The sequence below is a fragment of the Patiria miniata genome, unplaced genomic scaffold (genome assembly GCF_015706575.1).
Source record: "Patiria miniata isolate m_02_andy unplaced genomic scaffold, ASM1570657v1 HiC_scaffold_24, whole genome shotgun sequence".
In the NCBI taxonomy this organism is placed as follows: domain Eukaryota; kingdom Metazoa; phylum Echinodermata; class Asteroidea; order Valvatida; family Asterinidae; genus Patiria; species Patiria miniata.
The window spans coordinates 2842033-2869817 of NW_024037063.1; the positions used below are offsets into that span (position 1 = coordinate 2842033).

The window sequence follows — 27785 nt, forward strand, 5'->3', positions numbered from 1 at the left end:
TGAGAGAAAATAACGCCCCGAGGCTATTTTGAGCTTGTTGATTAAGGTTTCTAGACAACAGAGTAATTGCGCAGGACGTTCAAATCGATGGGAATATATTGCGAGATGGGTCAGTTAATTCAGGTCATTCCTATCCACAGAAACAGATGGTATGTTGAGTGTACACCTAATTTGCAGAACATTTGCATAGTGTATCACTATTTGCCATTTCGCAGGCTTACAGGGGTCATTCCGTGAATATGGGGTCCAAAATTGTGACTTTTTTGTGTCCCTGTTACACGTGACCTGTTTAATTTGCCATGGAAGTATCATTAAAAATTACTTCAAACTATCGTTTATTTGTTTGGCAGATACCGGTACATGTACTTTGCTTTACATGTTCATACTCATTATTTGAGATAGAAGACATTAAAGGGAATATACAACATTTGCAAACATCGGAAAATAAAACTACCAAGTTTTTGCGAAATACCTTAATAGGATGTTGGTAAATGACAGTCTAAAGCATCCTGTAAAATTATGGCACCTGGTATACTGTCATTTTCAAGAAAAGTGGTATTTTTGTATCAATTTCCAACGCTGATCGGCCGATCAGCGTTGGAAACAACTGGCTTTTTTTTCAAATACTGGCCCCAATTGACCATTGCACTTGTCTGCAATCGATTACAAACCTATGAACGGGTACGAGCCAGCTAGACTGGTTCCCTGACCTGACAATTCCCCAATGTATGTAAACTGCTCTGTTTCTTCTTATATGGAGTCAGGGAACCAGACTACAGGAAAATGATCGTTTTTCTTGGTTTTTATAGCATTTTCGAACCCAAAACCTCCAAAAAGTCAGTGTAACTATATTTGCTTTATATTTCCAACCCCCCAATTCCATCCATTTCTGAAAATTACAGCAAAAGCAAATGATGTATATTCCCTTTAAAGAATGTGTCCTCAATTTACAAAATCTTTTATCAGATGTACGAAAAAAATTTGGACCCTGAATTTATTGAATGACCCAAAGTCATTCATAATGAGAACTTGTAAAAAAAAAAATATCGATTATGAGCCTGTTTAAGACTATTTTTAGGTTTTTAATAAGCAGTTGAATCTTATTTTCCCATTCTCGTTTTCACTGCTCTTTTTACACTGTTATTAAGGTGTACCGGTGCGTCGCTATCAGATTTCCCGTATTAATGACATGTTCTTGTCAATTTCCTTGTAAACATCTTGTCTTAAAATAGAAATGCTCGCCGCTGTGCAAATAGAATCAAAATCAATTTGTCATGTTTGCTGCATGGTTTCGGGTTGCGCGGCGTAATTAACATGGCGTCGCTGAAACGCCAATTGTGCACAGGGAGGCCTTGCATGCGATATCACATTTGACGAGTGCGCGTGCCTTGGTTTTTCTTCTGCGATGGGCATGAGTACGCACTCTGCACTTACAATGTCATCGTATTTTATGTGAACAGCAACTGCCTTGAGCAGTGGTCGCCAGTGTAATGTACCGGTGCCCACCAGTCTCAATTGGGCAATTCCGTAAAATCCAACGTACGTCTGACCACGTGATGTACATACATGTACAAGGTCGTTTAAAGGTGTGGTACCTATTAGTTTGGTCTGTAATTGTTTTCTACTCATTAGACGTCACATATTAGTGATGTATCACATTCACTTTTCCAACAGCAGCTCATTAAAGTGTCGGACACCTGACTTTACGGAATTGCCAAACTGATATCACATTTGACACTCTGCACTCACAATGTCATCGTATTTTACGTGAACAGCAACTGCCTTGAGCAATGGTCGCCAGTGTAGTCTACTGGTGCCCACCAGTCTCCACTGAAGGCCATAGTAGACAGACTATTTAAAGCTGCATGCAATACTCAGAAACGCAAAATATTGTGGACGAGCCTAACCTTAGAGGAATAAAAACAAAGCCCAATTTCACGGCTCCGCTTACCAAAAGTGAAAATCCCTTTAGCAGAAAATGGTTAGGTATTTCGCTCTGGTTATTTAGCAAGACATTTTTGGATTGTGCTTATTATGCATCTCCCTGGTCCCGCAACTATGGAATATATGCTTACAGGGTTAGCGCAGAATTTCTTCACTAGTGCTGCAAGCTCAGAATAGACCTTTATCATGCTGCCACCATTTCAGTCATGTTCCCTGTATCCAATAACAGTACTGAATGATAATGTGCTTTGTGCAAAAAGGAACCAGACTATTTTTCCTTCCAGCCTCGCTTTGGTTACGTTGATTTGAATGGGAAAAATCCAAATGGCCGCGACATGATAATGGAAGCGTTAGAATTCTGTGGTTAACAAATTTTAGAGCACAAAAAAAATCATTAGCGTAATTGCAAACATCCCAATAAAGCATTTTACTGAATCATTATTATTTTTTTTCGGCTTCAGTGTCAAGTATGATTGATCTGATCTCTTAAAAAACACAGAAAAATTACAATTATACAAAATTCAAATATTCTTATCCAGGAAAAGCTGTTAATGCGCCCTTTATGAATTTGAGGACCTCATGCATGTAATGACATAAATTCTCCCCACGATAAGAGTAGGTTCAATTATTTATTTGGCGTTGCTATGGCAACTGCCATACAAATTAAACTTTCAATCATTAATGGTAATAGCGAGGAGGTGGATTACCAGACACTGTTGTTCAATTCCCGAGTAATCAGTTTATTCATGGAATATTTTAGAAGCGACATTCAGAACTTTTTGAAAGGGATTATGTATTTTTGAGGTGTTGGCAGGTGGTGGAGATCTTGAGGGATTTGCTAGGTGTGAAGTTGATCATAAGCAATTCATAGTTTCATAATTGTTTTAAAGGGGCACTAGGTCCTGAAATCCCCGAAAATGTTATGTTTTGGATTGTTTACTTAGCCTATTTCATTTTATACACAATTCCGAGCTCTTATCACTGTACATTCATGGTGTCTTTACTTGTGTTTGATAAGATATTTTTTTGTCAATTTAAGAAAAAAAAATTAAAAGGCCACTAATTGCCAAATAACATTTCTTGTGCAAGCAATGGCCAAATTTCCATGGCAACCATTCCCTGTAAAAATCTTCCAGTTTCTCCGCTTAATGCATCCTTGAAGCTCACGTGTACGTACACCAGTGTGAAATACTGTAGTTGCGTATTGTCCATATCTACATAGCCATCATTTGTCTGCAGACTTGCACCACCAAGATTCCACGTTAAATGACACTGTACATGTTACCAGGGGCGTCACTAGAATGGGGTGTGAGGGGGGGGGGGTGCACAAAGTTGTCATCTTGCAAAATCAGGTGTACAATTTGATATACGTATGCTGCAACAAATAGTGCCACCCAGTTTTCAACAGTGTCGAATATCAGATGCTTTGAACAGTGCAGTGCCCCATTAGTAAGATGATGTCCAGCTTCCCCCCCCCCTCTAGCACGTAGTGGCTGTTGGCAGCTTGTTGTCACCCCCCCCCCACCCCCAACCCCACCCCCACTTAAATTGGTCTAGCGACAGCAATGTTTATTACAACGTTCAGAGTGTGGCAGCAATGAGTTCTAAATTTGGTCAGTAACCTTCTAGAAACTTCGTTTTTATGACGAGGCACTCATGTCGTACATGTAGCCCCACAAATACACTTGTATTACACCTGTAGAGAGGACCCAAGGATCGATCAAAAACACATTATGTGGAACTCGCGGTAAACGAACATTGATTTTTTTTGTTATCTCCACCTTCCGCCATCTCACAGCTTGATAAATATTACATGTCGGGAGGAAAACATGACACTTGTTTCTGTAATCAGGTTTTTAAATATGTAAAACCTTCTGGTTGTCATGGAAACGCCGAAGTAAAGAGTGAAAATTTTGCTTTGAAACTCTTGTCGTGTTAATTCAGAAAGTGCTTGATGGAAAGTTGGTATGGCTTGGGGCAAGTAAGTTACACTGATACTTTGAAGAGTTTGCAACCCAGCGATATATATCTGATTTTTTTTGCCAAATATAAAAAAAACCAATAAAAAATTGTTAGATTCCTTATTCCAAAAGTGTTTCTCAGAAATCATTTTGTATATATCTAAGAACAAATCCTTTTGGAAATTTCTCCATTCTGAAAATGTCTAGCTTGGAGGAAAAACCCTTTATCAGTAACCATATAATCTCTGTTTTATTAGTCAGGAACTTCGTCAAAAATAAGCTTTTTTCCCAAAAGAAATATCAGTTTCCCTTTTTTGGGGGGCAATTTTCCCTTTACGTTCACTGACATGAACGTGTAGATTCTTGAACAGGCCCTCTGAAATTGAAAGGCTATGTTCAATACTCGAGCGGGAGTTCTAGAATATTGCAGTAATGACAATTGATCCAATTCACGGAAGATTCCGAGGGTCGGTATTTGCCCGGGTTCTGCTCCTTCCTGCTTCCGCCAAACATGCGCTGAAATTCCTTTCAAGCGACACTGTATTGAATTTGCAGGGAAATTGTTCGATTATCATTAATGGAGGAGAGTTTTTGTGTCTCACTTATATGTGCTACACATTTCCTTGCAACAAAAGCCTGCACTTTCATTTGTCCATGAACACAAATCGCTATGCTGCGTTTTGTGGAAAAGGAAGTATATTATTAGGTTTGGAGGGAATGTTGAAGGGAATCTTCTTTTTTCAAGGTTACGCTTCTCAGTGATGGTCTTGTAGTATTGAAATGAGCTCATAATTATTCAAAGAGTGTGGTAGTTTTCCTTAAATTATCAAATTAACAACCTCTATATGTAATTAGTCCTAATCTGCATATGAGTAATGTTATATGTAAAACCAAATATGAAAAAAGGGATTAAAGAAGACAGAAATAATTTGTGAAGTACACATGTAGGAACTGAGAGTGCATACATGTACATTCATATTGTGTAGCGTATTGTGTGTCAAAATTGTCTATTTATTTTTTTCAAACCACAAAGGAAAACTGGCATATAGGGGTTTATGGCTTCTGACTAGACAAAGACATTGACAAAATGGGGAACCGCCAACATAGGGCTGGGTAGCTCAGTTGGTAGAGCACCGGAACGGCAATCCGCAGGTCGCAGGTTCAAACCCTGCTCCAGTCAATTTCTGTGTCCAACTTTAAAATTACGTGGTGACATAAATAGCAGACCCATATGCAGCATCATTAAGGTTAAAGAACTATTGCTGTGAAACCTCATTGGCCTATATTTTTACTAGTATGATTAACACTTCAATATTTCTGTCATCGTAAACTGGGTGTTGGACACGCATGGAAGGCTGATCAAACCACAGAGTTAGAAATTAACATGCTTCCCTTATCAAGTTCAACTCCCAGGTTTTACAGGAAGTGGCTTTTTACAATTTATTTCCTGGTTTACAGTGCTACAAGTTCATATATTCCGGGCTTAAGAACTTTGCTCTTTGTCGAAAAGTTAGTTTGAGTTGTAACATCTGGCAATGTTATTGAATATAATGTGAATAATTTAAATAATACAAAGACCAGTACAGTGAACTGGACACGAACATGCAACAAAACAAATATAAGTAGTAAACCCACAAGGAAATGAATTTTTCAAATTTTTAATTGCATTTCCCAAAAATTAGTCCAGCTGAATCTGTACAACTGTACGCACAGAGTGACCTACATGAAAATGGAGATTGTATTCAAAATAAATATGATCGGCGAAACCATTTGGTGCTCAAGCAGGCCAGCATTTCTATTTATTAATACATTGTAAGTTTTTCATAAATTATAATGTTCTCAACAGCCGTGCTATGTGCTACACCCACACACGTTATGTACTTAGCTACTGAATGATACTGATATTTATGATATTGTGGAGTGTTTTCAAAGCATGGACCGCCACCAAAAAGCCACAAGAATATAAGATGGAATTTACAAGTACATAGGGGAGATGTAAATTTTATATTGGGTTTTGCTCCTCACCGACGCATTTTTATAAATGCTGTATACTCGGCGTTGTTTGATGATCGAGAAATTTTCAAAAAAGGTCATGCATGTCGTGAACATTATGCACATCTGGATTATTTCACATTTGTGCAGTAGCGGTGCGCGTACTGATATATAAATAAAAAGCAGTGAGTGGCGCAGTGAGCGACTCTTGAACAGGTAACATGATCAGAGGTATTTGACGCCTGAATTAATCAATGAATCTTCTTGATTAAAACAGGTGGTAGATATGACCGTGAAGGAGTTTCGGAATACGTACATGTACATTGCTTTGTGTAGACGAATCCAGGCACGTGATCCCTGCACACTCACGAGGGCCCCTTTCAATGGAGGTAACATTGTGCATGCTATTGTACAAAGCAATGGCCCCGTGATGGATTATCTGAGCAATACATGTAGCTAGCACAATGCTTTCGCCATTGAAGGGGGCCTTCGTGATATAATTGCTAGCATGCCCGCATTGGTGTATGTATATTTTTTGTAGCGAACAAATGTTTTTGGGAGAGGGCAAAGTGCCCATTTGCGTAGCCAGGGTTTTGTTTGCCCGTTGCAAAATAGAATTTTGTCCCGTTCAACCTATTTTCACCGTCCCGATTTTGCTTCTATCACCAATTTTGTTTCTATCGCGATTTTGCTTTGAAAATCTCCATCCAATTGCAATCTGCCACTCTGCCCCCCCCCCCTACCCCTGGCTATGCCACTGAAGGTGCCCCTCCAAATTTTGCAGAATTTCTTGGGTGTCCTTCAAAATATTGCCATGCAGTAACCATGCACTGTGAGCCCCAGTGCATTGGAGGTTCTGTGTCCGTGCACTGATTCGCGTGCGTATGGCGCAAAGTACGCACTGCTGAGTTTTGTCATCTCAATGTGCACAAACCCGTAACGTCTTTGCATGGGTGCCTGAGCACATGGCCGCCTGAGCACATGGCCGCAATGACGTATCAGTGTCTACTTATCCCTGTCACTATTGAGGGAATGCCATTGCATGAAGGCCATGTGTACGTAGCGTAACGCCATTTTTAACTACATTACACATGGCTGCAATACACAGGCATGCAACTTTTTCCTCGTTTTTTTTAATTCACACTTAAACCATCAAAAGTGAAGAAGAAAAAAACACTATATAAAGTCTTGCAAAGCTTGGAATTTCCTCCTTTTTGAGTTACTTCCCAGTTGCATGGCCTGTGTACAGGAAATGCGTGTATTTTGCAGACCCTGATGTTTGTACAATGTGACGACCTGTACTCTTTATTTTGAGCAGAATTCTAGTTACACTGCACTTCCTAACTTCATACATGTCCTGTTCCATTATTGGCCCAGCACTGGAAGTGGTTCGAAGCAAAACCGACTATTTTTACAAGTATACTTAATTTTTGCAAGGATTGCTCAAGTTTCTGCTTGCCGTTGTTACATTTATCCTGAAGGAGTCATGTAGAAATATTAAATGCCAAAAATTGTATTATTCAGAGCATTTTTTTTCTGTGTTTTTTTTTTGCACACAGATGGGCATTCATTGACTGCCAGCGACATTAGCTGACCTGTGACATCATCTTGTCCCAACCTCATCACCCCCCCCCCCAGGTCACATTCCGCAAAGTTCAGCAAAGGTCACCAAACATTGCCTGGAAGAGGTCGTCGTAACCTTTGGAGGCTAGCGCACAATGCTGCCTCGAGTGCAGGCCCTTCCATAGTGTGGATGTAGACTCCGTATCAGGCTTCACTGTGGACTGATCTGCAAGAATGGTCATGGATGCTGGTATTATCAATGGGAGGATTACTAGTCTCCCGCCGCAGCCGTCCCGGGTGGTCAAAGTGGTCCTCTGCTGCACAAAATCAGGTGAGATTGATTTCTTCATGCTTTTGATCAATGTCATTTTCACTGGTAAACAAGACTAGGCTTACTTTGTCTATAAACTGGACATAAAATTTTCAGTTCAAGACTGTACTTATACTCGGTGACTCAGTCGGTCAGTCAGTCAGTGACTCAGTCTGTTAGAGGACAAAAAAAAAATATTGTTCTTCGAATAATTTAGTATTCGATTATTTGAAAATGCGTTTCACCAAATATTTGATTATTCGAAAGTCTCTGATCAAGTTGTACACACGCCAGCTGCTACTGCGTGCCGCGCCGGTAAAAAGTTGCACGCAAGGCGTGCCAGTTAAAATTCGTGTGCGTTGATCAATATTATGGCTGCTTGAGTGTTTTACAGTAAGTATATTTTATAAGAGTCAAGCTTTTGAGCCTCCTAAAAGGATGAGAACAAACCACCATCGAAAGAAAAATTAGCATCTGACAATAAAGCGCCGCAACTTTAGGATTATAAGAACATCAAAGTCGTGTGTGCACGTGCATATTTTTTTTTTTTTTTTTTTTTTTAACGTTCGAACGGGCAAAAAGCTATTGGAATATTCTTTTGATGATTGAATATTCGAATACTCGGGACAGCCCCACACTGGTCGTGGATGTACATGTACCATTTTGATTGAGCATACGAATCTGGTAAGCAATATGTTTGTTTTGACCAGTGACAGCATCTTAAGGGATTTGGCCTTTTCGAACGGAAAGGCAATCCAGCTTATTGCCTCGTCCGACGTTGACGTAACGCTCACAAGAGAATAAAAAAATAATAATCAAAAATAGAAAAATACTGCCTGCAGACAAATAAAGGATCCCATTTCGATTCAGTGTTCATTTCATGTGATGACACCCATAGTGACATATTCCGCTCTTTCTTTCTTCCTTTTAATAATCCACCGCAATGTCTCGCACGCTCTCCCTGTGCGCCCCACGATACCCCGTCCAAACAACAACCCAGAGATAGAATAAACTCCTTCATAACCTCTCCAAACATCCATATTTTCTCACCGGGAGGCATGTCTTCGTGGCTTTTCCCCTTCTACCTCAAAAAAAAAAGCCAAAGTACTCTCCCCGGGCATCTTGCCTACTCGTATAATTTTATCCGTCCGCTTTCGTCAACTCTGGTTACCTAAAAAGCACTCAAGAAAATTATCTTCTGTATATTTTGACAAATCAGGCAATGTCTTGTACTTTTTCTTTTCTTTTTGTGGGGCGGGAGCAGAGTTTGCACCAAAATTGCTTTTCTGCACAAGTACAGTCCTCAGTAGGGCATCACATTAAAAGGAATTGGCATCATTATCGTTGAGGTTTTCGGCCGAGGTTACCTTTTAGCGAGAAATTGAAATTGATTTCTGGAGCTCGATACACGTTCCTAGGAGCCAATCAGGTAGACAGGGACAAGACATATGCCGTACCTGAATGTATCAGCGCAACAAATTAGCCAGAATTGCATACAGAAATAGTCGGAGGAGAAAATTAACGCGACATAAATCCTGATTTATGGCTGATCATCTTCACTTGATCTGCGGGCGCTGGATGCGTTCGGTAGTTTTGGCAGTGTCAAAGTCCACAGATCAATGTCCGAATGTGGGAATAAAAATATTATAAAATATATAAATCTCTTATGTGATGTGTGGTTCAGAAAAGAACAAGTGGTGAAATGTTATTGACGTTTTGGAAAGGTTGTTCTGTTCATCAACAGGAGAATGCGTTTTCCTTAAAACAGCGGACAGACGCACCAAAATGTTTAGAGAGGAACGACTTCTACACAGAAGAGATTAATTCCATGGTGAACCCGAAATTGTGTACTCGTTGAAGATGCTGCAAACGCCACTCTTGTTACCATGGTTACTGCTAACATGCTTTAATTATTTCCATGGCAACTGGTACATATGTACATGTACATAAACACATACATAATGCATTCATGTCTCTTGAACCCTCCTGCTGTCTGAACAGTCACAGACAGTCAACAAATCAAGCCTCTTCCCTGCCATGCCTTTTACGCTGGCTTATCACCAACAGTCAGATTATATCTTAAGCAAGCACTGTGACAAGTCAAATTCAGTCAACTAGGCCATCAGCCTGGGGTTTGGTCAGTATCAAATCAGGGCATAAATGATTATAATGAGCATGCGCAAGAACAGCGCAAGGTATACCGCCCCTAGAGTGGTAACAAGCATTTTGATGGACATTTTGAAAAAAAGGGTGATAACACCCAAAAAGCTGCCACTGTTGCAATGCTATCACATATTTTCCAACTCCGAAGGTGTATACCTTGCCAAAAATCGCTATGACGATTATTCCCCTCAATTGATACTGGTGGCCAAAATTTTGGACCGAGGCTGATGGCCTAAACAGACAAAATCAGGCAAGTGGTAGGCACAACTGGCTTATCAATCACCTGCAGTCAAAGCATAGCTGTATCAAGTTACATAAACAGTCACAGCCAGTCAATTCTGCTTTATGTAGGCTGGGAGCTCTTAACTGTCAAAAGCAGTTACTTGATGGATTTTGACTGAAAGGACAGCTTTGCTCAGAATGCATGTTTGCATAGGAGGGTTAATGCCCAACGTGTACCTTCTTGCCCAGCTTGTAACTTGCTTCATGTACTGTATTTGTAATGTTTGAAGGAAAAAAAAGTTTAATTTTTGTTTGTTTCAAGTGCAGAGTAAATGGGACTTGTTGAAATAAAGCTTATCCTAGCAAAGAGTTATGTAAATAAAGCACTCCATGTCGGGAGTAAATTATCTTGAACCTTGTGTTTGTACTTGTACATGTACAGCACAGAGCTTACAACCACCTAAATTGAAAGTGCCCTTTCACCCAACCTTTCCGAGTGTGCGCCATCGATCGCCTCGATTGTCAAAACATCCCGTTACAATTAATTAAAATGGTTCACCACAGGTGATATCCAACATGTGTGGGGTGCACTTACATCGGTTAAAATGTCTTGACATAAAGATGTAGTTTTTTTTGTTTTTTTTCCCCCCATGAGAAGTAGGAATGTCATAGAATCCCCTTTCAATTTGTGTTCTATCTGGAGGCATCTGTATAGAAGCTGACTTAATCTAAGCTTTTTCCTTTGGAAAAGGATGTGTGGGTGTTGCTCAAGATGTTCCCCTCCCCCCTCCCACCCCACCCCCCAAAAAATTTACCACACACAGGAGCACAAAGCACTTGTCAGATTCATTAAGTTCAAAGATTGAGGTTGACGCAGAACCGTCATTACTCGCAGTGTGTTTGGAGATATCGGATATCAGAAAAAAATTAGGTCACCCCAAGGCAACTTATTTCACTTTCTTCCATCTTTCCTTCTATTAAGACCAGAGGAATCTGTTTATTAATATCATTTTATTCGTAGAAAGGATTCCTCAGTGTCTGGTTTCTGACAGTTTGTACGATGACAACATCGGCCATTTCTGGACTCTTTCTAGAGGGAACACTGTGAATTTTTCCCCCTGTGGAACAGGTTGTTTCCAAAAAAAAGATTGAGATGCTTACCGAGAAGTTTCGGTCACAACAACCTACTGAAGTCCAGGCTTTCATCTGCCTGTTTATATGCTCGTCGGAAAAAAGCTTCACTAAAAGGAAATATTCAGTATTCTGACCAATTTCATACCCAGTGGAAAATCATAGATTTTGTTTTTTATGTTGTTTTTTTCCTTGTGTCTCAAAAAAATGGTTGCTATTGTGATATTACTTTAATATACTTCCCATTTCCCAAATGCAGCAAATTACTTTTCTCAAACCAAAAAGACCTTGATCTTTTTCATGTTTTTGTTTGTTTGTTTGTTTGTTTGTTTTTCTCCCTACTTTCCCACCTAAATTGATTGATGGTTGAAATACAACCTACCATTTTACCAAAAGCAGCAATCCAAATTTCGCAAAATGCAGTCATGATGCCCGCTAACGTGTGTCCAAAGCAATATGTAGATGACATAAGAGGCAACGATGCGGGCATAATCACCCACGATGTAAACGAGCGCATCATGACTTGCCAATCCACCGTTGCCTAGCAACCGCGGGAGGATTTTTTCTTTTCTTCTCTCGACTGCATTGCTCTGACAATCCGCATCAAACGTCACGGCCCCTAACAAAACGTTTCTGCATGGAGGACCGGCGTATTTAATCTTTCATGTGACGTGAAGAAGAAGGCATTGTATATCTTCACGCACGATTGGTTGATGACGTAATTCCATTGGATTAGAAGAAACATGTTGATGTTGATGTAGTCTTAGTACAAACTCACTATAAAAAAAAAAATGTATTCTCGTTTTCAGTCACATGTGTGCAACACAATACATCAATGAATTCGTGAAATTTTCTCCATGTATACTTTGTTTTTGTTTTGTATTGCACTTCCATGAGATAAAGTTATGTAAGCAATTCTTTCTACTGCACAAATAAAGCTGGCATTTTGACAAATATGGTTTCATTTTACACATTGTAGAATCTGGTGACGCAATACAAAACAAAACTCTATGAGATTATATTACAGTCTTTGTACAGTTTTCGGTTTTTGGACATGGCTGTAGTCTTGTGCATCTGAACAATTTCTTTTTGAACACATTCAACTTTCACATCTTTATCTTTATTTCTATTGCCAACATTTGAACAGCATCATATCGTTATCATCCTCTTTGTTTTCATCATCATCATCATCATCAACATCGTTCAGGCATGCAACTGTTCCTCGGATCCGCTGATTTCCTCGTTTTTACTTCTCATGAATGCCATTACAAATTGAAAATACTGTACAAAGTCTTGTGTGGTTTGGAGTTTCCTCGTTTTTTTCTAAATTCCTAAGGACCAGGGCCCAGTTTCACGGCGCTGCTTAACAGTTAGCAGAAAAGTTGTGTTTAGCATAGCATTAGCAGAAAAATGTGCTAACCTTAAGCACTATTTCACGGCGTGTGTGTGCTAACGGTCACGCGTGCATGGAGATTTCTATTGTTACGTCACTAAGTTAAGCAAATTTGTCCTCTTAAGTAAGCGTGCCTTTTGCTGTTCTTATGCTTACGGTCTCCATGAAATAGACGGAGGCTCTGTTAGCAGAAAATCGTGTGCTTAGCAGCACCGTGAAATTGGGACCAGATTGTGCTGATTTCGAGCTACTTCAGAAATTAAGAAGCACTTTGAGACATTGATATCACTTTGAGGCATTGATACATACACTTTGAGACATTGATGTTAAGCACTATACCGTACGTGTATGAGCAGTTGAGCACCACTTTAGTATCATTAATACATGTATTCATCAATGTCACATTCTATGATTCTCATTGTTCTCAACATTAAAGTTAAAGTGCCTGTCCACTTAACAAAGTACCCTCCCAAGCCATTTGTTGACCATCTTTCTCATGAAGTCTCCTTTCTCTTCAGTAGACAGCCACATTGCAACGTGGCCAATCAATGTGCACATTGATTTCTGAGGCTTCCTGTCCTATGTCTTAAATTGATTTAGACTTGTTCCAATCTTGTGGTGAAGTTAGCAAGGAGGCTGCAAGAAAGTTCCCTTGAAGAGCAAAGTTCATGCTTACTTGCCGCACTGCATGAATGCAGCACCTCAAGGAGTTTACTATTTCCAGAGGGCCAGGCTAGTGTCCTCTCTGTGCCTGTCTCACTGACTGACTGACTGACCGACTGACTGACCGACTGAAAGTCACTTGTGAGCCGGGCAGTGCTATTGTATAGGATTACCCTTTAACCAACATGTAAATCTGACCCAGTGTTTAGACCAGATGCATGAAACGACTTCCAGTGAGTAGCCATTTTGAATCAAAATCGGGCGATTCACAAGGCAGTGCGCCACCAAGTGTTTGCCATGGAGAGTCCATTTTTTCAAGTTTACGGTCGACAAAACATGGCCCAATTGAACGAGTGTCAGTAGATAACTTGAGCTAACTTGTTACACCGGTAGATTGGGGTATAGCGTTCTTCCGCCTTACAAAAAAACACCATATTGATAAATAGAAAATTGTGGGAGAATTTGACCATCTCTCACAATGCACTGGGAAAAGTGAACTCTCCATGGCAAACTCTTGGTGGCACACTGCATTGTGAATCGCCTGAATTGAAATTGAATAGAGCTTTGTGCGTTCTGGGACCATCTTCACTAAGGCCATGTCTGAATCAACTGGCTGTGGCCGGGATTTACATACACATAGAGGAAATGGCTTTGGTCACAAGCCATTTGCTTCCATAGGCATGATAGGTGCACGTGTTATTTTCAGCCGCAACCACAACTTTTGGACACGGCTTAAGCTTGCCTTGTCTTGTTTTTTGTGTGTGTGTTTCCTGGCCCCAAGCATCTACAAAACCTCCTTGCTGAAGCAATCAGATGCGTTAACCCCTGTTAAGTCTTCACTGCTGAAAGCAATTGGCACAGTCGCCTCAACACAGTTACCACGTTCTTCGGAAAGGACCCTTTAAATGGTTTCCTTCCCACTTTGCATGCAAGCCCAGAGGCTTCTTTGCCAAGCCCCGACGGCCAACTTGGCTCGACTCGTGCCCAATAATCAATGCACAGGTGGTAGCCTATCATATGATCAACAAATTAAAGCCCCTCGCACGCCACTGTAAACGCTGCTGCAGGTGGGCATTTGGAAACCGGGGCGTGGGGGGCGGAAAGGGTTCCGATCGGGCATACAGACACGGGAGGTTTCCATTCAGAGATTGCGAAGTCTCTGTTTGTATAAAAAAAAAAGAACGACAGGTGCTGTATTAAACATGTTGTATCAGGCACAAATGCCTCTGCCTGCAGTCCAGTTTCGTAGACGGAATTATTCATTACCCAATGCATGTGCTGAGCAAAAATAAGCAGGGAACCAGTTTCCTTGCAATAGATGTTGCATAAAATGTTCACTGGTAACCGGTTTTGACTGTCGATCATCAAAACAGTGCAAAGCCCTAGTCAGCAGAAAGGGAAAGAGGGAACCCCCTATTTTTGGAATTTGTTTTCCTCTGCCCACCCACTTTTGGGTATCCACTCTGGATCAACAGGGACATACCGGTAGGCCTACAACTACATGTAACAGGGCAATTCAAGCATCATATCAGAATTTTATTTTGTGCCTTAATTAAAAAAACCCTGAAAATGTGTTTTACAATATTATATAAAGGATTACAGACTAGGAGTTTTGGCTCATTAACTCTGAATCATTAATTAGATATCGAGGTTAATTGGCTCCATTACGGACATTTCAGTTTCTTCCATGTCGTTGGAATTACCCAACCGAATAAATAAATATGGTCATAGCACTACAACCAAGATTTAGAGTACACGTAGAGGAAATGTTTACTGTTTTTTCCCTGTTTGACCGCGTGTATATGCCTCCAAGCGGCATTTAATCGTTGTGTTTCCCACCAAATGTCTCCGTGGGGGTTTATCTCTCAGTGGCGCCCCCATGATGACTCTGTCTTTCAGCGACTGCGACAAAAAGTAAGAGGGGAAGGGTCATCACGTGTATGACGACGTGACAAATAACACCCCAGGGTGTCAAACTGTTGGACTGTTGATGTTATTTCTCTGCTATCAAGTCCAGAGAGTCGTGGAAAACAATCCTAGCTTCCTTACCCCGGAGGATTTTTGGAGGCCAAGGATATCTCATGCGATTTTTAAAACTGAAGGGTTCCCCCTTGATGTGTTGTTTGTGCCAGCGTCAAAAACAAGTCTTGTCTTGAATTTTCGGTCACTCTATAAATTTGAAGGTCCAAAGTGTGACATTTTTCCTGTCCCTGTTACGTTGATACTTTGAAATTTCATACATCTACTCTCAAAAGAACTTTACATTTTTATTGTTTCTTTGCTCATCTCCATGAAGAAAAATTAATTCTTGAAATATGCTTCGTCTGCGGCCTTTACAAATTTATTTCGAATGTTCAGATGTTTCCCCCCTATTTTCCCCCCAGATCAAGTCCGTACAATACTGATGGATTAGTTTTCAGTCTGCAGTTTGAATAATAAGCACGCAAACATTACGAAACATGTGAGCTCGAAGGATTAAAACTGAAACATGCTTTGCTATGCATGCACGATCATTCCCGGAACTTCTGTGGTTGTTGTATCTGTTTCACCTGTGTGAAAGTGGATGATATGTGGGGAAAAAATGAACGTTATGAAGATTGTTCATAGGAAAGCTGTTTCAAGCATATGGCTATAATGGAATAACCCAGGGTCCTTATCTGTTTATCGGTACATGGGCATGAACATGCAATTCATCACAAGCGAATGAGCGAAGAACGTATGTTTGTTGATCCTATCTAGCATTTGTACAGTGTATAACGTTGTACATGTACATGTAGTATACAAGTGTACATGCTATGTTCATTCCTGTCAAAGGCAACGAGTTCAAAACTCTAAGCACCTGAATCCTTTTTTTAAAATCAGCCACATTTTGTCGCATGGAGGCCTCTGCCTGGGTCCTTCGAAATCCTCCACTGGGTTTGCTGGCATGATACCGGTATCACATAATCAGATTTCAGTGCTCATGAGTTCATTAGCCTGTGTAACTTATTGAAATCGACAATTGTTATCCTATTTTGTGGATTGGCAATGCCAAAAAGGCCCTAAAAAAAAGTCCCATTCCCTCAAACATATGGCCTATTGGTGAAATTTAGATAACGGCATTTTTAGTACTTAGAGTATTTGCATTGAGAATGGCATTTTTAGGCCGTTGCTTCCCTGAAGGTTCGATCGTAGCCCTTCTTTTTGAGTCTGCTCTTGTGTGTTGGGTTTGATATCAGCTGACACGATCTGCATGACTTGAAACATGCTCGCCAACCTGACACCCATTATTCAGACCACGTAGACGGTGTCTCGCACGTTTCGCCAGAACCTCATCATCAAATGTAGTGTAACCTTCTGTGAACTCATCGTGCGTGTTCGATGTGCAACATGGCTTCGCAAACTCCATAAAGAAGGGGACTGAGGGTACAATGGGTAATAGGGATGTTAAAGTTGTGGCAGCTTTTGGAAGGGAAAAAATGGGGATCGGTGTTTACTTATGGGTTGTAATGTACTCAATCTGGAATTCTATCAAAAATTTTCAGAGGAAAGTAACATTGACTCAACGGGAAAAGAAGCACATGCGATGGCATGACTGTGATGGGTGCCATGAGGAATCCCGCCTCCCAGGTCTGTGCCCCCTTGCCCCGATCTACCCCCACCCCAACTTCAGAATATGGGGAGCATTTAAGTGTTCAAAACTCATTGAGCTCCCCCTCCAGAAAACCAGGCCCCCTGTGAAAGTGCCTCCTTGCAAATTTGACCACATTTATGTCATCGGCGTCCTTCTTAAAATATTGATAGAAAAAAAAACATTCTAAAATATTGACAAGTAAACCTAATTTCTCGTGGGTGAAGCTCGGCAATTACGTGGATCTTGGAAGCGATCTCTCATCTCAACTTGAGTTACAAGCTGTCGGAAATAATGTTTCACACATACATTAAAGCTTGCAAGCCGAGTAAATAAAGGGGAGTGTGTTTTTGCCCCGAAACCATGAATGTGTCATTTGAAATCTCTCATGCTAGCTCAACCCGTTAAAAAGATGTGACTGTCACATATGTGCCCGCAAACCATGCACGTAAAAAAAAAAACGATGGAAAAAAGAAACCAACAAAAACAAAACGTGGGCAGCCACATTTGGTCTTCAAATCGTGCGGGGGAATAAAAAGTGAAAAAATACAGGACTGGTGAGTGGGAATATGCACCGAGGCCATGACACGGAACAGAGACACACATCAAGATGAAAAAAAAATTGGAAAAAATCAGTGTCTCAGCGGGGGAAAATTCAATCATGCATGGAATCTATTAGCATCAACGAAGAGTGATCAAAAGATGATATGCTGCAGGCATCATCATGTCTTGGCACGATATATGGCTCGCTGTATAAAACTGTCCTGAAGATTATCTGGCAAAAAAACCTGGATCATCTGAAGATCTGTCAAATTCAAGGGAAAAAAGGACACAAAATGCAGGCTTGCAAAAAGAAGTCTTATGAAAAGCGTGGGCCCAATTTTGTGGAGTGCTAAGCGTGAAATACTGCTCAATACATTTTTGTGCTTAGGGAAAATTGGCAGAGTACCAGTCAACAGCAATGTAAATTACACAGGATTTTGGCGGGTAACCTGTTTTTGTTTAACAAATCTCTTCTGTGCTAAGCGCAATTATTGGAGCTGCTATACGGGATATTTTGCTAAGCAAATTTACATGCTAAGCAGAAATCAGCTGAGTACCAGTCACGTACAGTATACATTGTATGAGATTTTGGCTGGTGACCTGTTCCTGCTAAGCGAATATTTTCGGTGCTTAGCAAAATTCTGTGCATAGCAAAATTCTGTGGTTTTGCAGCACTATGGAAGAGGCCTGGCCATCCAGTAAAACATATTTGATTTTGGCGAACACACTCTGAACACCACTGAAAAATTAAAAATAAGTAATCAAAAACAAAAGTTTGAGTTTAAGATGCTCCCCGTGGCCCTGTACAATTTGCAAATTCTTTTCAAGGAATTTGCTTGAGATGAAATCAGAAATAATGGCTAAATCCTCGTCATATCAATTTCATTTTCATACTCCGGTAACTCATTTTTTGTTTTCTTCGCTCCTGTCATTTCATGTAAGCCTACGCTGCAGGCCTAGGCTTCTCTCAAAGCCAGCTGCATTGATATTGACCGGTAGGGCATTCACATTGGGCTAGGAAACCATCTTTTTGATTGTCCATTTTTTCTTAGTTTCCTTCTTTTTTTTTTTGCATGTGGACCTTTTTTTTTCCAAACGTTATCATTTTTTTAATTTTTTTACAAATATGATATGATCAGTGGAGTGCCTGTTAGAAGATTAGCCTTTGAACTTGATGACCAGATTTTGGATTCTACAGTCCCAAAAGAAACTCTCAGTGAGAACATGAGAAGGATGTGTTGATTTATTGTTCTTTTTTAGTCCTGTTTGGTAATGAAAGTAAAACCATAGTTTTGTCAAGAGTGTAGTGTAGCTGGGAAGCCGTCAAGAAACGAAGGGGGTGAAGACTGTGATGATATTACGGCTGTGCCGAATGTACCGAATATTCGGTTGAAGACTTTGAAAATTTTGTTCATCAACCGAACATCCGACTAGCATTTTTTTTAATTCGAATATGTGAAAGGTCATGATAAACATATAACTTGTGTGGTTTTATCGATTGTCAAATGCCACTTTTTTGGTTGAATGCCACATTTCGAGCCATTCCTTGATATTATTAGCTCAAATTTCTTCTTAAAGGGAATATACATCATTTGCTTTTGCTGTAATTTTCAGAAATGGATGGAATTGGGGGGTTGGAAATATATAGCAAATATAGTTACACTGACTTTTTTGAGGTTTTGGGGTCGAAAATGCTATAAAAACCAAGAAAACAATCATTTTCCTGTAGTCTGGTTCCCTGACTCCATATAAGAAGAAACAGAGCAGTTTACATACATTGGGGAATTCTAAGGTCAGGGAACCAGTCTAGCTGGCTTGTACCCGTTCATAGGTGTGTAATCGATTGCAAATAAGTGCGATGGTCAATTGGGGCCAATATTTGAAAAAAAGCCATTTTTTTTCCAACGCTGATCGGCCGATCAGCGTTGGAAATTGATACAAAAATAGCACTTTTCTTGAAAATGACAGTATACCAGGTGCCATGATTTTACAGGATGCTTTACACTGTCATTCACTAACAGTCCAGCAAAGTATTTCAAAATGATTTGGTAGTTTTATTTTTTGATGTTTGCAAATGTTGTATTTTCCCTTTAACTTTGGTCAAACATCAGCCGTTCAGCTCCCTATTTATCATATCAGTTTAACAAGCTCTTTGTGAAGTTTCCCCAAGCGCAGGTGCAAGCAAATCCGGATCAGCAGCCAGTTCAGGCTGCCGCATGTTTAACTGATCCGTGCATGTCCAAATCGAATATTTGAATATTTGCTCAAGTCCAAGTTGGAAGGATTGAATACTAAATCATTCGAAAAATGCAAAGCCAGGTCTCAGGAGAAATGAAGAAATGTTCAGTTTTAGAGGTGGGAGGAGAACCCTTGGAGTACATTCCAGGGGAAACCAATGGAAACAGGTAGGAAGTGAAAACCCAATCTACGGTTTGGCCCAGGCAGGATTCGAACCCAGGTCACAATGATGGGGAGGGAGGAAGGGGGGAGGGGGGGGGGGGGGAAGTGCCACCGTACCAACCTGACTCCTCATTTTGGACACTTGAGCCGTTTGACATCAGCTTTTTTTTCCTCTGACATATAGTCACTATTAATAAAGAAAGCTTTTGAAACTGAAAACATTTGATTCAGTCACACCTACATGTAGGCTCGGGAAAATTGCCTGGCTGACACTAATGTCGGCCTTGTTTGAATCCTTAAGGCAACTGCCATGGAATGATGCCTAACTGCATCAACCGCATTGACTAAAAATAGAACAATTCTGAAACAAAACCCAAGTTTTATCAACAACATGTGCTTGCATTCTACAGTGAAGACTTTCGACAAAGTGATCTGGACAGAATACTTTGGTCCATTGTCTGTAAATTTGTTGTTCAGTGCAGGAATTTGTGCTGAATGCTGTTGGAAAATGAAATCTATTATTCAAAATTTTAAGATGCTCAAAATTTTGTTGACGATATGGATGCGTAATTTATCATAACAGGGTGCCTATCCAGTGCCTGATCTACCGTCGACAACAAAGGCACAATGGACGTTGAAAAAAATGTTACCATGGCAATGGCATATCAAATGGATGTATTAGTAGTGATAATACCACACGCTTTTAAATGGGAGTACGTGTAGGTCATGAAATTAGATCCATGCGAACGGAAAGGACAACACGTCGCCATGGCAACATAGGATTTGGTCCGAGGAGCATTTAACATAACGGCATCCATAGCCACGCTCTGAATAGCATGGCTGTGCTCAATGAAATGATAAGCAATCTAGAATCCATTCCTGTACATGTCCCATCCCCTCCCCCCATACCCCCATCCCCCCCATCCCCCCCCCCCTTCTCTGATAATCCTTGACCTATATCTTCTGATAACGGTCTATTGGAGTCCTCCGCAGACCACTTAATGGATTTGTAGTCTTCCCGCGTTCTTCATCCAGCCAGGTACGAGAACCTTCCCTCATCAAACCCTAGACCTTAAAGATGATAAAGTAGGCTCATCTTCAGTCTCCAACATTCAAGGACAAAACGGAACATGAACAGGAGTGGGTGTTTTCTTATCCCAGTTAATGGTTCAGCAATTGGACTTCGGTTAAGAGGCAATTTAGCTGCCCATTATATTCTTCAAGCTGTCATAATAAAAGCAAGAGTCTATTAAAAAAAAGAGGAATGATAGGTTTGCAAGTGTCCATTCACAACCACGAATTTTATTTGGAAAATGTTTCTGGTCACCTGTCTCTATTGTTGCCAGCTGTCATTGGCCAAGATGACAGGTGGTCAGATAAAGACAGGTGGCCACAATGGAGACAGGTGACCACAATGGAGACAGGTGACCAGTGTGTTGCTGCCAGCTGTCTTTGTCATGGCTACCTGTCTTTGTTGTTGCCACATGTCTTTGTAGTGACCACATGTCTTTGTAGTGACCACCTGTCTTTGTCATGGCCATCTGCCTATGTCATGGCCACCTTGCCCACCTGTATTTGTCATGGCCACAGACTGGGCAGGGCTGGGCAGATCTGGGCTGTTTTTTGTGCAGGTTGTTTGGGCTGGGCTGGGGTGGGCAGATCTGGGCTGTGCAGGGTTGTTTGGGCTGGGCTGGGCTGGGCTGGGCTGGGGTGGATAGGTCTGTGCTGGGTTGGGTTGTTTGGGCTGGTTTGCTTGGCTTGACTGGGCTTGGTTTAGTTTGGCTGGGTTGGGCTTACCGTAGCTAGGCTGGATTGATTTGAAAGGTTAGTCAAGATGGGATGGGTAAAATTTTGGATCTTGGCGGTCCCAACTTAGTCTCATTCTTAAATCACAGATGACAAAGTACACTGTACATGTCCAATAAATATCTTGGCTCCTATGGGTCTGCATGGGGGAGGATTTTCCACCGTGACGATTGATTGGTGCATTAAAAACATCAATAATGACGGCATAGATAGACGAACACAATACGGGTGCAGTAGGCTCAGTCTCTGAATAAACACGGCCTCATGTGGTTTACTGCAGTACAAATTTATTAAAGTTCCAATTTTTTTCCGATGTTAATAATGATCTGTGCATTAAAAACATGTCATATGCACCAACAGGGTGTGCACATTGTCAATATTGTGCAGTGTTGGTTTAATGTGTAAACAGACAGCATACACGTACACATGTAAAATAATATGTCAATCACGATGATATTTGATGAGAATTTTTTTTCTGGCAAGACCTCGAACAATGCTGAGTACATGTACAGTGCTTATAAAAATATGTCGCCGATGGACAAAACTCAATATTGGATTTACATCTCAGTGCAAATTCTATGCTATAACTACCGGTAGTAAAGATTGCTCAGTTTTATTGTAAATCCTTGGAATGATATTTGGAACATACTGAAATCTGTTAGCACAATGTAATTCATGCATTTATTTTCCTGTTTTCTCTATACGAGAAGGCGGGTGGTACATGCATGCATTGTTTATTTCCCAGGAATCTGTGACCACATGAATTAAGGATATCCTATTTCCTGTGTTGAATCTGTGCCAGTGAGCTAGGGAAATAAAAAGGGCACAAGTTCACTGAAGCCCATAGCGCAGCCTGGAGAGTTTATAAGGGAAAAAAATCTGTTAAGGTGAACAAAGAAATATACTGGAGTGGGACTTGAACCCGCGACCTCCAGATTTCAGGTACAGGTAGCAAATATTTATTTTGCATCTCGGTAATATCATTTTACGCATGCGTAAAACAATCACGTCAACGAATTAATATGTCTCTTGATTCGGAATATGTTTATATTCCACAGCGATCAGTGTGGTTTCGCTATAGCGTGCTACATGTACATTAAATCTGTGGTTTTGGATGCTACAAGTTCCGGGTTCGAATCGTAGAGGAATTTTACATTTGTTTTTTCCCCAAAAGTGAATTTTCTTCCCTAAATTTCCTAAATTGTGTTTAATCGAGTCCCGATGATCGATAAAATAAAATTCACTTTTTTTTCCCTTCTCATTCATGGCTCTGGAGCATATTTTTTTTTTTTCAAAAGGGAAGTTAGGTTCGAGAAACTTTCCATTACCAACTGATGCTTGGTTGGCTTGGCTGGCTTGGGTGAAGAAAAAAAGTCATTGCATACTGGTACAGTAACAGAAATCAGGTACAGTAATCCGGAGGTCACAGGTTCGATTCCTGTCCAATTCAATTTCTTTGTTCAACTTTACAATTTTTGTGCATAGGAAATCAGTACAGAAAATGAAAACCATACAGTGTATTCTAGGCTGGATCCAGAACAAATTTTGTTTGGGGAGGGGGGGCCACAAAAATTTCCCCCGAAAAAGTGGGTCCCAACAAAAATAATAATATTGTTTATAACAAAAATAATAATATCGTTTGGGGGTGGGCATGCCCCCCCCCCCCCTGTATCATTTTTACACTTGAAACTATACATGTTAATGTATGCAATCATAACGACATGTGTGCACTTTTGCAATTACTATGGCACTATATTACAATGGCTGCCATTCAATTGATTTAGAAACATCTCACTCCAATTGGTTGACCTTTGGTTAGATGTTAATACCGGGGCTCAAAAGTGTCGCCTAGGAGCCGTACTACAACAGGTCAGGGTAATGGAGTGCTTTTGTCGCTTCTCTTCAGTGTGATTACGAGCTGAAAATCCCCCAGAATCTTCCTTGTGGGTTAATTAGTAGCCTGTTGCATGCTGGGTAACGGTTGCTAAGTGACCGACAGAAGCCGGCTTTACAATAATAATAATGTTGTATTATGAAGTGCCTGCTTGGTAAAAGTTAAGCCAGCGTAGGATTAATTGAAAGCTTTTCAGTAATCGTTTTTGGGGGTTTTTTTTCATCATTATTTTGTTTCGAGATGATCATGACGAGAAATTTTGCACAGTTTCTGAAATGACTGCAGATTAATAAGTTATGTGATTGTTGAGGTTTCTGTGAATTTGGACTTGTCTGGTATTACGTAAAGAAATGAAAATAATTCATTAGTGAATTGAATTAAAATCGTTAGTAATCAATGCGTTTTATTTTCTTCATTTAATTGTTTGGGCTTTTATTTCAAATACACTACAAAAAGAAACCCACTGACATTTAATGCATTATAATATTTTTTTGCACTTAGAAAAAAGAAATTGACTTTAAATACACACCAGTCAGTTTCTTTGTTGAATTTTGAAAAGTTCACATTTTCGTTCACAGTTTGTTTTTCTTGTACCAGTACCGGGTACATGCACATGTGTTTGCTCTGGGATTATCACTTTAATTGACACTCTTTTTTTGGATATAAATTCACTTGAAAAAGTATTCAGAATGCAAATTTACAAACACCTGTCGTGTTTCTGTCTAAACCTCTGTCCACAAGAGGTTTTTGATATATTCATTGAAAATTACTTTTTCTTTGGTTGTTTCGAGCGTTAACTCTACTTACATTCTCTTGTTTGTCTGTCCAATTTCACAATTCCAAGAGAAATGGGTCCCTACAGGACTGCAGGGTTCATAAACACATAGATTAATTCCACTTAAGACATCTTTGTGTCGTGTGTGGGCCGAGCACGCTTCAAAGTTCAAACACAGACACATGAATGTATTGACACAAGACACTTTCCGCTGGGGGATGAACATTTACAACTTACATCTTCTTATTGCGAAAAAGGAAAAAAGCTTTAAAAAAAAAAAAAAAAAAAAATTGACCAAGGAATTTTTTCTATCAACTTAACCCAAATTCATTAAGTTGCCGTGGCGACGTGCACGTCATCCCCCTCTGGGTGGGCAAACATGAGGCAGATTGGGTATCAGGAGGGACGGATCGAGGCGTGGGGGTCCGTGCAAGGCGCGCCGTGCTGGCTTTTGTGTAACGTGAATACCTGATTTAATTAGGGTTAATTTCATTATGTTAACGACAGGGAAGCTGGCAAAAGAGTTGTAGGTAGTAGTTGTTCTAGAACGTTCAGGAACTGTTTATAATACTCCAATTGAGAATAATGTTGATGAGAATAATTAAGACGACCATCACATAACAAGATTTGTATACATAGAGTGATTATAAATCAAACTTAATCGAAGAATTAAAAATCCACAAGTGTGAAATTTCAATTTAAAGAGTATATTCGCGACAGATTTTGCCGAGCTGCGAGACAAGCCCGTGGCATCCAGCTGCCAATCTGAAACAGGTTTCTCGCAACACTTTTACGACTTGTTCCTGCACTTCATCTCGGGTGTACATGCCGGTATCACGTACCCTGGGCCCCCTAGCGCATGGTAACAGGCAGCACCTCGATCTGATTGAGGTACTTCGGATGTGGTCACGTTCAGACGCACGCACGCAATTAGCGATCGGGCTATTGGCATACGCTTGCCCAGTTGTTGTGCAAAACGAGGAAATTACACGGCACATCTGGGTCCTGGAGTCGGTCTTTGTGAAATCCAATTTTCTGTGCCGTGGTAATTGGCCCATTAACCTTCGTAGTCTTGTTTGTTTGCTATGGTTCACTGTACATGTAATAGGTTTTCCTGTGGTTCGCATCTGAATACTTGGCTTACCTTTTCGATTTACATTCAGGCAGTAATGCAGGCTACCAATTTAAGACCTCGTTTAGGCAATTCCAACGTTACGAAATTTAGTGGTGTGTTTACTGGTAGTACGGGTACCGGGTACCCATGAAAGAAACCCAACAACCCCGAAATTCAAATCCCGAACGTTGTCTGAAGGGCTTTACAGCTTTACAATGTAATCTGCAACTTTTGCGAGCATCATCTGTGGCACGTTAAACTCCACATAAGAGTGAAATATGTTCTCCATTTTGAAAATTCCTCACAAATGCCATTCAAAACCTTTCTTTTTAAGTTGGTTGATGGGTATCCGATCCTACAATCTGTAACCGGTTTTTGACATCAGCGGTCTGATACTCGCATACCCTAGTACCCAGGAAGTGTAATATCCATGACAGAGGCAGTTGACCATGATATATAATTAATGAATCATTAATTTTATCCAAAACTCCTAGTCTGTAATCTCCTTGACCACTAATAAATGATGGATGTATACAATTTGAAAAATAAATTTTGAGGTTTATTCCCTGAGCTCTTAAAAGCTCTGTGACAGTCATTACATAACTCTGAAATAGCCCCTTTACTACCTACATGTATTCATCTTAATCAGATATCCTACTGTTTTTGTTCCCAGTTTGTACCCAAAAAAAAGGAATTTCTTGCATTTTAAAACAATATTGCCTAGGACACAGGCAAATACACCATAGAGCTAGAATTTGAATGAAAGGAAAGAAGAGCGAATGAAGTGTGGCCAAGAAGCCGGCAAAATTAAATTTGTGAATTAACAACGTAAATTCACTTGCGACATCTACTGGACCTTCCAATGTTGTGTCGGAAAATGAAAATACACACATGCATGAAAGCCAGTGTTTTCTTAGCTGTTTTTTTGCTTGGATATCTAGGTATACATGTAGCTAACAAAACCATGGTTGCGCGGCTTATATCGGTTTTCTTTGAAGGGCAGCGCAAACAAAGCTGTTTCAATTCATTGAAATTTGGTTTGGCAAATTTTGGCGAGACTATGCAGTTACCTACATGTAACTTATAGGTACTGCTATTCTTATCGAATTACATTGGCAATGCCATGCGTTGGGATTGATGATTATTTTTTTGACGTACAGTTGGTTATTAAAGCTCTCTTTTACACATGTCTTAACCTTTTATTTGATGATATCACATATATCCACCGGCACGTGTATGTCATTATAGATTTGATTAAAATCAGTTTTCTGTCAGCCAAGGTTTCACAGCCTGTGGTGTTTCAATCAGAATTTTTTTGATTACGGGATAACTGCCCCCCCCCCCCCATTCCCAATCTCTGTCTTGACGTCAACCCAAGGTTTCTTAAAGGCTGGCCGTAGTCTCAGAAATTGTTCCTGTTTCATTGGATACTAAATTGACCTTTCCATAGTTTGTATACTGTATATTTTGACTTCCGTTGAATTGAAAAATAAGGGGAAAACTAATTTGCCTTGCAATTCCATGGAAAGTGGACATGGATTTTTATAGAAAGTGGAAAATTTATGAAATCTTCGGAACTACAAGCAACGCTACCAAATACACAGGGACGACAAGACCTTTTATTTGAGTGGTGGGCCAGTGAGATAGATATTGGTTAAATGAATGTTTTGGTCAAAAAATTTGGTGGGGGGGCTAAAATCATAGATTCTAGGTTGTCATTTTGGAATCTTGTTTTCACATGCAAAATACAAGTGTTGCTTTGAGTTTTAGTTGTTAATGCAAAGAGGAAGGTTCATATTTTATTAAAAAAATAACTTAGAACATCAAGTCAATTGCACTGACACAATGAATGGCCAAAGAAAAGCAAATTTTTGACCTCAAAATATCTAAAATTCTGGAATCTAAAATTGGAGCTGAAGTATATGTACCGGTAGCTGTAACATTGAGGTTATTGCCTGAAATGACATCACACTTTTGCTCATGAAAATTAGCGCAGAGACCAAAAAGGCACCAAAATACCATTGAAAATGGCAAAACGCAAATTGAAAATAAGGTTATATGAGACACAAAGATGCCTTTTCAAGGATTGCATTAAAAAACGTACTTGGGCCCTTCATAGTTTGTACAGTATCTACACCAATAATAATGTATGAATGTACATATTGGTGGGTACATGTATATATTTTCATGTACTCATATGCCTAACCCTATCGATCTTGTAGAACATGTATCCTATTGGCAAACGCTATCATCTTGTCCAGTATATTTGATGTCTCAGCTCGCTGAGCTGAAGTGTGCTGG

At 40.1% G+C, this 27785-nt stretch overlaps 1 protein-coding gene across 2 annotated transcripts in view; it reads left to right on the forward strand.

Moving 5' to 3' along the window:
- Window positions 1–7552: 7552 nt before the first annotated feature.
- The window catches only part of LOC119731570 (NACHT domain- and WD repeat-containing protein 1-like), a 53919-nt gene continuing 33686 nt past the window's right edge, over window positions 7553–27785 (forward strand). For both annotated transcript variants that reach the window (XM_038204751.1, XM_038204752.1), the window contains exon 1: window positions 7553–7791. In XM_038204751.1, coding sequence (XP_038060679.1) covers window positions 7695–7791 — 97 coding nt within the window. In that variant the 5' untranslated portion in view covers window positions 7553–7694. The remainder of the gene's footprint in view (window positions 7792–27785) is intronic.